The 12,799-nt window shown below is 41.4% G+C and overlaps 1 protein-coding gene and 1 long non-coding RNA gene across 2 annotated transcripts; one reads left to right on the top strand and one right to left on the bottom strand.

Moving 5' to 3' along the window:
* The first annotated feature begins 591 nt into the window (after window positions 1-591).
* LOC120446164 lies at window positions 592-1,296 on the top strand. Its single transcript, XR_005615829.1, has 2 exons — window positions 592-724; window positions 786-1,296. It is a non-coding gene; the product is annotated as an uncharacterized LOC120446164 (long non-coding RNA).
* Window positions 1,297-8,214: 6,918 nt separating this feature from the next.
* LOC120445348 (UDP-glucosyltransferase 2) lies at window positions 8,215-9,847 on the bottom strand. Its single transcript, XM_039625688.1, has one exon. The coding sequence runs from the start codon at window positions 9,733-9,735 to the stop codon at window positions 8,278-8,280; it is 1,458 nt and encodes a 485-aa protein (XP_039481622.1). The 5' UTR covers window positions 9,736-9,847; the 3' UTR covers window positions 8,215-8,277.
* Between the last annotated feature and the right edge of the window lie 2,952 nt (window positions 9,848-12,799).

Genomic DNA, 12,799 nt, shown 5'->3' with positions numbered 1-12,799 from the left:
ATTATTTCACACTCATTCAGGTTAGAGTTGGATGTGTCCCCTAATGAACTTACCATGTTGCATACCCAACGATTGGTAATTGGAGCTCTTTCGATTCCGGACTTTTCCACATTTGTGTGCATTAATTAGTCATACACTAATTTCCAATTCCGATTTCAGTCATGCAAATGTTAATTGACCACTTAAGTTAAAACTTCATAATGATCGTTAATAATACCGATGGGGGCACATCTGGAGAGGATGTCTTGGCTACGACAACTATGGCCAAAAGAAAGAACAGGTTCAAAACCCTAACTAACTAACCAGGCACAAAACTCGTAAAAGATATGCAACCAATACACACGAGGCACACAAACCTTACCTTTTGCCACTTTGCCACTCTGCTCACTATGCGATCTTGTGAAACCCGAGCTCCTCTGGAGCCCCGGGCTTTTAACTGTGCATTAATGATCTTCTCAGCCAGCTCATTTATATACTTTAGGCAGCGACACGGCGGAATCTCTGGGCTTAAATAATTTGTAACTGCGGTGTAAGAAATAGCACAGCTTGGCAAAGATATTTCCCAGTCTAGGAACTGAGTCTTACTATGCTGTTTGTGCATATCCAATTACCTGACGGTCTAGTAAAGTAAACTTGTTCATATTTAGTTACCACATGGAAAATGATCTACTTATTTGCAAAATTTGATTAGCTTCTTAGCACACCTTAAAGACATTTTAACAGTGTATGTTATTAAAGAACTATTAACTTGGCATTTCATTTGAGCTTGCTCCCATTTTGTTTAGAAAATACAATTGAATTCCCAGCAGTTATCTAAATTGATCTGGCCAGCAGCCGAGGGAAGTGGAACTCGAAGTGCAAGCTCATGGCTCATAATCAAGGGCACTGAAAGCGATTTCCTGCTGGCCCCCAACTTGATTGCACTGATTGCCCGAAAGGAGGAGGAGAGCTCCGGCCAGGTGACTCGTGCCGCCGAAACAATGCGGCAAGGAAAGGTCTCCCAGTTTCAAGTTCCCTGTTCTTCCAGAGCTAGCGCAACTAACTCAGCGCCTCTTGGCCACAGGTAATTGAACGCTGCCCCATTCCACCAACTCCACCTGAGCTACTGTGTATCCCTATGCCATGGCTCTGCGACACGCCTGCTCTTTAGCAATGCACAGGGAGAAAAAGGGAGGTCTAAGAACATTTATAGTATTAACATTAGTATTACTATAACCAGTCTAGTTAATGTTATATTTTTAAGTTATATATTTCATATTCAGTATATAATAAAATCTTTCTTTAAAAAACCCAAAAGTTTGGAAATACTTTTCTGTGTGGAATGGCAGTTAAAAGGGGGCTTAAACTGGAAGGGGCATGTTCATCGGTTGGCTGATTCAGCATCGTTGGGGTGCATCAAATTAGCATTGTTCCCAGAGCCACTGAGCTTTTAAGTCTGGCAGGAAACTCTGAACAAGTACCGCACTTAAACGCCAGAATAGTTCCAATCACACTGGGGACATCTGGAGTAGTGTAGGATCAGAAACATAGAGGGTCTTCAAAGTCAACAGTTATTACCAATTGACTTTACGGGCTAATGTACTAATCCAATTGCAAAAAGGCATCTAGTTCAAGCTTCAAATTCCACAATGGTGGAAAAACATATTTTCCACGGAGTCGAGCATTAATAGCCCGTGTTGCAATTTGCATTCGTTATCCAATACTTGTGGATATATTTATGGATTGGGGCCAAACAAGCGCCACCTGGCGGCGCTAATCGGCCCCGTCCGTTTAGTCCGGTAATTGAAAAATAAAGTTCACTTCTTCAGCTCCTTCTCCGCTTCCCCCACCACATTGTATCGCCCAATCCGGAATGGCATAATTAGCCTTAACGTGGTTAAACCAATTATTATCTTGGCCTGACACAAGCTGATGGCTACGGGCACTCCGACAAAAATATGTCCCCTACATTTACCGATTCGCTGGCCAACTCACTGAGCAATTAACTGGGGGGAAAATTATCTGGAGGCTGGTCCCAGCATGGTCATGAATATGCATGGACAACTGCTTTATAAGTGAACTCTACGCCCCTCACTCTATGGTATATATATGGCGATATAGCATCTGGCTATATACATACATATGTATAAATATACATTGTACACATATGTATGCCAAACGACTTTTGTAAAGCTGCAAACTCAGACGCCCAACCGCCAGCAACTGCGGCTATGTACGTATTCGTTTAACACGTACAAAATTATATAAATTTGCATAGAAATTGCAATGAACCTTAACTCGAATGTGGAAGAACGTCTAAGCAACAGGTGATGGCAACACTGATCAGCCAGCAAGTTGAAAATCCTTCGAAAATTATTGCTTAAAATTATAAAACCAAGATTATACCTAGAGCTTTAGACAGTAATTGCATTAGAAGAGAAATATATGCTTAGGAAAATAGTTTTAATATATCTTAAATTATTTTTAAAAAATGCAGCTTTGCTGTCTAGTGTAACCATTAAGTAGTAGTCGCTCAAGCAGTTGTTGTAATTATTAGCATGCCATTTATTGTTGGCAACAGCAGACTTTTGAACCCGCTGACTTTTAACGCATACACAGTCGCAGTGTAAGTGTATTTTAAATGGAAAATAAAGCGAGAAAATAAAGAGAGAAATTACACAAATTTCTGTTCATTTTCTCCAGCCAGCTACTGTGTTGACCAGTAGTAGTGTCAGTAGCGTATGCATTTGGGCAAAAATGTTTTTCTTATTGTATTCACTCGCCTTTTATTTATAGCGCAGAATTCTGTAGCAAGTTTGCCGCCACCGAGGAGTCCAAGTCAAGACCAAGTTGTTTGGGATATTCGAAGTCGAAGTCGCAGTGCGGGCAACAGGGCAACAGAGTTATTAATGCTTGGAATTTTCATAATCGAAACGAGTTTTCAAGCGGCAGTCAGCCAGCCAGGCAGTCAGGCAAGGAAGCACGCGCGTCTTGGCCAGACTAGCAACCTGGCTCTTGGCCGCCTTAATAACAAACGCCCCTTCCCCCCTTCTCACTGGGGCTAAGAAATTCATGGAGTGCAGGGGAGGGCAGGTCGTAGAGTTATGGCCGTGGCAAGACAAGCCAAGCACACGCCTTGCGCGAACAGGTGAAGCGTTTAACTGTGGGACTGGGAGACTTTGGCCTGGGATCAGGATTTTACTTTTGCGGAGCACGCAGAAAAAACACAAAGACCACTATCAGTTTACTGTTTTCTTTGTACACCCTTCTTTTTCTACGATTTTAGGTTTGCAAAAAAGAAGCGCTTAAATCGTCACTATTTTTTCTGCGTGTGGAACTGCAGCTCCAACTCCCCAAGCTCGACTCCAATTGGCCTGAGTGCCCCCTGGTTGGACTTTGTGCACATGGCAAGCTGATGTTGCACAGCAAAAGTTATGATCGCATCACTAATTTGTTGAATTTGACAGAGCGAGATTTTATTTTTGGATAGTTTCCTATTAGAGCAGAATATGCCAAAGAAAAACTTAATCATCGCTTAGATGAAACACGCTGCTTTTGACTTTAATTTATTACTAGAATTTGGTACTTCGATTTTAATTTTTCTTCTATATTAATCATAAGCTCTGTGAATTGCCCATCTGCAGGACCTGTTTTTGATCAGAACTTCGAGTACTGGAATTGCTGATAGCTTAGAAAGCTGGACGCCAAGATCCGGTCCAGAAATAGCAATGACTTATGCAAATGCTGGACAATCGCTTTCCATCCAGACCATACCATTGCATGCGAACCGCATAATGGCATCGGTGGCCAGTGGCATTGCAGGTAGCCGAATGCAAAATGAATGAACAACCTGCTCGGAAGAAGTGAGGTGAGGGTAAAGCCAAGGCTGTAATTTGCTTAAAAGCAGCGAACAAATAAAGGTTTTCAATGGATACCCCCGACCCAGAGACACGCGGAGATAATGAATGGTGGCCAATGGAGGGATCTGGATGTGGATGCGGATCTGCGAGGGTTCTTGGCTGTCTTCTTATGAGTCGGACGACAGCTGCCTGCCTGGACACAGACAGTTCATGTCAGTCTAGGACGAGGATCATAATACATGGATTTAATTAAGAGCACATGGTGGGGAGTACTGCGCGGTACCTGTTTATGTATTCCGTTCTTAAGTATTTATATTATAAACTAGTCTTAATGTAGTGAAACCCCAATCAATCTACTTTTGCCGCTCAAATTTACAAATCACCTAAACCTCCAGAAATTAATGATTCAATTATTCAACTGTATTCCATAAATGTTGTATAATTAAACAGCAGATAGCAGAGTAATAAAATACACATTTGCAAACCGCTTATAAACCATATTAAAAGTGGAGTGAATAAGTAATTAAGTGGGGCCCTGGCTAATACTTTAATCCATAAAGAGCTCTAAAGGTTTTTAAGACAATTTATAACAATTTATTATAATATTTATTGTGTAAATTAATTATCCCATAAAGAAGGAATTAATTATTTTGGCAATACTAGTTTTTATATTAGCATTTTGTTCTTATTGTGTGGCTCGTTCTTATAAGAATCACAGAGTTCAGAAAAAAGAGAGATTTTCCAAGGTCCGAAAATAACAAAAGCGATAACAGTTTCCGCACAAATTGGAAATCGATTGGAGCCCAAGCGGCGCCCAGGCAACTTCGATCAGAAATCCATTTAAATGTCCAAGTGCTGCGAGAAATCGAGGGGTTTGAAATTGGAGGTTGGGGGAATGGGGACTTTGCTGATAAATGCCCAAGGGCTGCCAAGCGCGACGTCGATAAAACACAAATGAAGAAAACCCAAACGGCGCTACAAACGCAAGTACAACAAGTAGAGTTGAAAAGTGGACGAGAAGAGGGAGGTTGGTAATTTCGTTTGGCTTATCGCAAATACGCGGCGAGTGAGCCAGGAATTTATTCATAAGCATAAATATTCCAAAGTCCCGTCCCGGGCAACAGGTCCGCGAGTCGAGTTCACTCGAACTCCAGTTCACGCAACAGAATTGCACCGGGCAGCCAGAAAAGGCACTGGCACTGGAGATTATTTAAGTATTTATTAAATTGTGGCTCTCCCAAGTGGCCGACAAACCAATGGCTGACTGGCTGGCTGGCTGGCCAATCTGCACGATAATCATGGGGTGTGAAAAATTTATGGGAGCCGCCGCCGCGCACGCGCAAAAATGAAAAGCCCAGACAAAAAGCAGAGGAAGCTAGCTCAAGCGCCGCAGAATCTGACAGCACCATGTATATACATACATATATATGAATCTGCATAGGGGTGGGATTATTTCATGTTCATAACATAAGCGACCAGAGAGTTCCTCGACTATCAGCTACCCGTTACTCTGCTAATGGCTGTACACCACGCAAACATTTTCCAAAAGTGTGGGCGAGGCATTGTTCTAAAACATAATCATCATTATGTTTTTAATCATAATCATTTTCTATACTGTAACATTAAGAATGCCTAATGCAACTAAACGAAACCTATGTCATTTTATAATAACAGGTATAAAACCAAACAGAATATGAGCCACCTTTAAGAAGCTGCACACCTGTCAAAACTATAGAAGCTCTCAGAACTCTTGATTTCTTCTTTAGCGGATAGATGGTGGACCACTTGAGCCATCAAACAGGCTAAGTGGCCCAACTCGGCTATTCTTTTCGCCAGGCTGAGCAGATTTATGGCCTGTTAAAACGTCTGCCGCCAAGTGTCAGGCAATTGGTTAAAAGCTACAAGCGCCCAAGATGCAACACGACCGATAACAAAGGCCGAAACAAACAGACAAATAAAAAGGGAATAAAAGCCGCATGAGGAACGCGCCGCATGTCCAAAAAAGGATGCGCAAGGAGTCGTTTCGGAGTTCATAAATAAAAGATGGCAAAAGCCACGAAAAGGGCTTAAACAATGGGCCACAAGGCCTTTCGAAACGAAATCCCAGAGATGAAACCAAAAGCAGAGTCTCGAAACCCAAATATTCAGACGTGACTTATTTACGACAAATTGTTTTATTTACGTTTCGCAATAAAAACAAAAATGGAAAAGGGAAAGCGGAAAGGATGAACAGGTTGATTTGCCAGAGGAACAGTTAAGTGCAGGAATAAATATTAATATAAATCTAAATTACTAGTAAATAAGAAATACAAGTTACTACAGATTATTTTTTATTAACTTTGTATGATTTTATCTATGTACTTGATTAATATTTATTTAATTACTTATGTGTAGATCTACGCGGAACATCTGTCGCATTCTAAGAGATTTTCTCACGCAGCAAAGATGTTCTATCCCCCAAGCGAAACCCATCGGAGTCCTCTCATATATGGTACACACACTCGATAACTGGATGAGATGAGGAGGGGTTAGAGTAACTTGACACCTTCGAGACGTCGCCTAGAACCAGTGTCTAGGTGGAAGATTAGGCTCTGGAAAGAGGAACATGAGGCAGGACACGCATGATTTAGGAAGAGGGAACCAATTGGAGAGTCGGTGGAAAGAGGAGCATTGGTCCGCATCGCAGTCGATTTGCTATCATCGATGATCGGGGCACTGGTCCTGTGGCATTACTTATTTACGAGTCGCTTGGTGCGTCCCAGCATTCTAGTTTTGGCTATTTTGAATATATAATTCCGTGACACTCATGCGGTCCTTCCAACCAACAAAATAGAGATCGACTATCAGATACCCGTGTTTTAAACCTAAGACGTCTTGATCGCTATGGCTACTAAATAGAACCAAGAATATACATACATATATGCACTACAAAGACAGAAACTCATTTTTCTACCTGTTACGTATTTTTGTTAGAATCTAGTATACCCTTTTAGTCTACGAGTAATGCGTATAAATACCCCCCAACTCTTGGTAAGATATTCGTTTTTGGCTGCTCCGGGCATAATTAAAATTTATGGCCACTGCGCTTCGAGTCAATTCATTAGTCGCCCTCTAGACGGGGCCTAATTAAAAAGTTTCATAAATTCGAAAAACTCCAACCACCTGTTGATCGTCTATTAAGCGTTAGTGTGTGTGACCAATTCTTTGAACTATAAAGTGTTTTGAGTAGGGTCAAAGTTGATCAAGCCGGCCAAATTGCAGGTCGAATGGGGTTAATGGTTTATAGATACACAGGGATTAGCGTTAGTGTAAGCTAAGTTAAAACTCTAGCATCGAATAATTAAGTTACTATGTTCTCACTATCTTTCATTCTATAAAATAATAACATTATTACGTTCTTACCATAGGTAACTTAATAAATCAGCAATAAGATTAAACAGTTTGATGTATAACATATAATAAAGCATATATATTAACAAATAAAAGAAAAATTCAACTTTTTAGAAACAGGATCATAGAGGGAACTGGTTATCAGCAGACCTCAAAATCCTGTTTCCCCTCACCCAAACACGATGCCCATTCGTTATTGGATTTTAATGAGGAGTATACAAATTATGATGGGATGGTCGGGCGAAAGAAGCCAAGAAAAGAAGCGGAGACAGGGCGAGGAATGTCAAGTGGCAAGTGCAACATGCCCCCCCCAAAGCATACCCCTCCATGATGCGCTGGTCATTAGCATGCGAAAGGCAACCACGAAAGGCAGTCAGATCCACCGAGAAGAGACACCACTAACCAGCAACCACCAACCGCTAGCCACCAACCACCAACCGCTAACCAACAAGCACCAACCAGTTGACAGTTGTCAAATCCACTTACGCTCTTCATGGTAAACAGTTTCTGACGAGCCTGCTGAAGGATTTATTTAAGTGCAGACAGACTAACAGACTAATAAGTGCGGCACGGCTCCCCCAGCAAACATATTCATATAGTGTGCATATGTGTAGTACATATGACGACAGTCTGCCAAAAAGAGGAGGAGGGCTGGGGAAGTGGCTGCTTTTACTACCTGTTTTTTTTTTGTTTTTTTTTTTTGAGTATACCTGCTCTTTTGTCAGCCAGAGCTTTATTTAAATTTTTAACGGACAGCGCCTGACTGGGAAAGTTTCCGTTTGATTTCTATTTTATGCCACGAACGGGAAATTAAACTTCGGCTTTAACAGCTTTGCTGGACTGCAGAAACTTAATTTGGCATTTTAACCAAATTCAAAAATAAATTACTTTTGAGCAGCCCAACAAAGCAGGCTCATTTCGTGAGTAAAAAAATAAAGAACTTTCCTGGGAATTTCAGATTTTAAGATACATATATTATTTTGTATTTCATTTTCATATATATCATATATATCATATCAGCAAACTACATTGTTAATAGTACTTATAACTATTGTTTCTTCTTTCCCGCTGGAGCTTTAACTTTTCTCACTAGCTTTCCAAGCAAAAATTTCACAGCCCGCTGACTTAGGAGAACCAACAATATCAGGATCGTGAGCACCAAGGCGTAGATGTCCAAGTTGTGTAGCTCAATGAATCCCATATGCATCGCTGGACTCTGCAAATTGGGGGCACCACGATGCCGCAGAACGTAATCCACCCAGAAAAGAACCGACTGTTTTGGAGTAAGAGGTCGATCCCTGTACAGGGCTGAGAATTTGCGAACTGCTAGAGTGTACTTTTCATTTTCCAGGACCTCGTTGATGGCTTCGCGGAAAGCATCTTCGGTGAGGGTTTGCAGATCAAGGGAAACGCCATAACCCGAATTAACCAATAGAGCAGCATTCAAGGGCTGGTCCCCGAAAATGGGCAGTACCACCATAGGCACTCCATGATACAGCGACTCGGTGACGCTGTTCTTGCCGGCATGTGAGATAAAGAGTTTGGTGTTCGGATGTGGCAGGATATCGTCCTGGGGCAGCCAGTCCCTGTAGAAAATATTTGACGCATTGCCTGGTGTGTTCTCTAGATCTTCCCATTTCCAAATAACATTCTCTTTCAGGCCGGAGAGCACTTTGAAAATGATTGTGACTATTTCCGGCTTCACCATGTAACTCTTTGTATTGGAACCAAATGAGAGAAAGATCGCTCCTTGGCTGGAGCTATCTAAGATCTCTGCAATGTCCTGGGGCAGTGGATCTGGCTCCTCCTTCACCTGTATACCGCCAATTTCAATGATAGCAGGCACCAGAGGTCGAATTGGACCGTCGCTGATCAAATGGGAACCGACGAAGACCAGGGATATATTCTTTTTCATGTCACTGAGCGTTGGCATATCTTTATCCGTAAAGATTTCATTATAGATGCGGTTAAACTTGTAATTAAAGCGTATGGTCAAGTATTTTAGAATCACGTCCTTAACCAAGTTCTCAGCTCGTTTGAAGAAGGACATGGGCGTGGTGGCAAAAGTTGATTCATTGGGCACATAGGAGACCTCCGAGGGATTGGCCACAAACTGATCAATCATTGTGTTGGTTGGTATCATCCAGTCGACTATTACGGGAACCTTCAGCTTGGCGGCAACTCCCAATTGAAAGTCGTTGAAAAAGCAGCCAAATATCATCAAATCGAATTTGGTCTCGAAAACGCGTTGGAATCTGGGGTCCTTCAGCAGATCAGCCTGGGAAGTGATCATCACATCCAGGCCATTTAACAGCAGATACATGGTGGTTATGATGTCATTCCTACTTCCCGCCATACTGGCCATTTGGTTTTCCATAGCATCCGCTTGCTCCTGCGTTACTGGCACCACAATCAGATGGATGTCCTTGTGCATCACCTTGGGCTGCATCATTGTTACCACGGTTACATTATGTCCTGCCTCGGCCAGCGCCTTGGCCGTGGACATGTGGATGATCAGATGCGATGGACTCAGGGCACTGTAGAGACCCAGTATATTTGCTCCTTGGGTGGAAGATACCACTGCGAGAAGCCAAAGAATTGCGGAACAAGCTGCGAACATTTTTATTAACTTATCGAGTCAATATGAAGGGGCGACTGATGGGTAGAAGTGGATCCGACATTTAATATATTCTCCCTTTTTTTCTTTTTTTTTTAAACAATCTTATTAACTATTCAGATGAACATTAATGGATTCCACGAAACACTAGCTTGCAAAGATAAACACCCAGATTATTGCTGTTTACAGTTTATAGTTAATAGTGTTCTTAAACAACATAAGCAAATGAAAATATTTTAAAATTTGCAAACTAGTGTATTATTTCAAACCCAAAAAAAAATGCTGAAAGAGCAGGTTGATCGAACAGGTTCATTCGCAGAGGAGTTGTCTATGAAACGGAGGAGAACAGGTCCCAAAACCAACTGTTTCAATAGCGATTAGGCAAATGAGTTGGCTCCTTCGTTTGTTTGGTCCCAGATATTTTTTTTGGGTGGCTGTCAATCGCCTTGTCAGGCTCACGAATTGAGTGAAAAACTATAAGGCTTTCTTGGGAGTTTCGGATTTTAATATAAATATACGATTTATACATATACAAGTTTCTTGTAGAGTAAAAGGGTATACCAGTGGATTCGACATTTAATATATTCTCGAAATGATTCTATTCATTTTTGAAATTTAGCTCATTGACTATTCAGAATTAATTGATTTCCCGGAACACTAGTGTGTAAAGATTACTGCTGAATAGTTTTTGGTTTTCCTAGACAGCATATAAAAATTTGTAAAGCTGCAAACTAGTTAAAATAAGCAAAAAAAAAACGAGAAGAATTTCAGTTAGCCGAACAGCAAATACGCTGGCATATTACATACAGCTGGAGAAGCAGGTTGATCGAACAGGTTCATTCGCAGTGGACTTAAGACTATGAAACAGGTCCAAAAAACCAACTGTTTCAATAGCGATTAAGCAAATGAGTTGGCTCCTTCGTTTGTTCGGTCCCAGATGTTTTCGGGTGGCTTGTCAATCGGGTGCGAGTTAAATGGATTGTAGTTGGTACCCTGTCTCAGGGTCTAGCGTAATATTTGCTCGCAAACAAAAAGGCGAACAGAACAATCGAAATACTTGAAGGCTCCCCGGAAAAAAAAAATGAAAGAAAACCAAAACTCGTGACTTAACAAGGCCAAGAAGCTAAAATGGAGGGGAATGACGATGGATTTGTATGGATGATGAATGGCGAGAGCAGCAATTGTGCAACCATTTCCACACCATCCGCGGGAAATCCATCAGGTTGGCTTAGAATAATATTTCTACCATAACAAAAATATGCCACCATCTTACAGCACATTTAACATTTAACAGCATGAGAATTTAACGCACATTAACAATATTTTTTAAGATAGTAAACAATACAAGAGGACCACGTTTTAAAGATATTTTAATTATATCAAGAATACAACTTGTTGCTATAAGAAATATCGGTTCTACATGGTAATATATTCAATAATTTCTGGCGTATTATTTTATTCCAAGCATGTAATTATCAATGATTGGGAACTTTGTGCATTTTTTCTGTGTGTACTTAAAAATCTTCAATACGATCACCTCCTGTTTGCCATTTGACAATTGATGGGCCGCACATTTGTCTTTCACTTGTCGCCTTGCCGTCTTGTCTTGCACCTTCATCAGCCATCTCTTTCATTGTGCGACTACCCATCTCTCTCTCTGCAGCTCGATTTCTTTCCCTTTCTCGCGGGATCTTTTGAAGTGAACCCGTTTTGACAAATGTGTGTCATTGCTGGGCCATCAAAAGACACGATCGTTGGAGTCTTTTGCTCTCCGAATTCGATTTTGTTTGGCAAGGTAAGGTGTATTTTCGGGCTATTAATGCTGCCGCAAACGGTAAAACCGAATCAAGTGACTGGCAATCTGAAGATGATCGTCATCATCGTCGAGATCAACAAAAAGCATTCGATGCCGCAGAAACTTTCAATGAATGGAAATTCATTGAGTGTGAGTGGTGTTCAGTACAAAAGGTCTTTGCAATCCACTTCGATTTATCTTAAAGATATTTTCTAAATTAGTGCATACGTGTATTTGGAAAAATGACTTTGATCTGCTTTATCCAAAGCCTCGCTGACAGTTTCTCTTTTGGTCTATTGATCTACATTTCCGCGTGAATTCTGTAGAATAGGGGGAATTTTGGGACACTCCTTGGTGACACGTTTGTAATTTCGTCTATTGAAGCCATTACATGGTAAATGATTCCTATAAACAGGCCAGGACAATCCGGGGCATGACTTTTTGGACACCAAAAAGCGACAGCCAAGAAGCTCCAAATGTGCGTGCGTGGGGATATTTAACAGCTCCCATTGTGGCGACAGCGATGAAATTCGAAAATAATGCCATCACATTTTGAAATTCTTTTCCAAAAAACATCCACGAAAGAAACCATGGCGGCGACAAAGATGTCTTATTTATACTCCATTGCCAGTGGGGCGATGATACTTTAGCAAGTCACTTGCAAATGGAATCAGATCGAATATAACTTGAGCATACGATTGCTTTATAGATTCCTATATGAAAGTAGAAATATAATTCATACTTTATAATACAGGAAAGTACTTGTTTTGATCATGCAGGGTATTGCTCATTCGACTGGATGGCTAATGCCACGAAATTAGGAGGAGAATTGCCCAACATTCGGTTTTGCATTATTTCAGAAGCCATCAGCGGCGACACGGCGGCCGAAAAGCTCGCCACAATTTTCATTTAATTTTCTTCTTCAGTCGGGGAGCGGTTCTCCCCCCTCCCCCGTTGAACATCAGCCCGAACCCACCCCCTCCGCGATTTTCCGAAGAAGTTGCGTAGGTGTCCGGGTAGCTCGTCCGGGTGTGTCAACTGCTGCTGAAAGATTTTCGTGTCGTCGTTTCCATTCCGCCTGCCCGCAGACGACAGACACGAATTCTTTCGACAAGAAAACACATTTCAAAACTTTTCCCCGTGCCTTAAACTTTTCTT

Source organism: Drosophila santomea, chromosome 2R (assembly GCF_016746245.2).
Source record: "Drosophila santomea strain STO CAGO 1482 chromosome 2R, Prin_Dsan_1.1, whole genome shotgun sequence".
Classification (NCBI taxonomy): Eukaryota; Metazoa; Arthropoda; class Insecta; order Diptera; family Drosophilidae; genus Drosophila; species Drosophila santomea.
This window is presented reverse-complemented; position numbering and strand designations above follow the sequence as displayed.

Coding starts and splice junctions, on each gene's coding strand:
- LOC120445348 (XM_039625688.1), bottom strand. CDS start 9,735: ATGTCCACGGCCAAGGCGCTGGCCGAGGCAGGACATAATGTAACCGTG.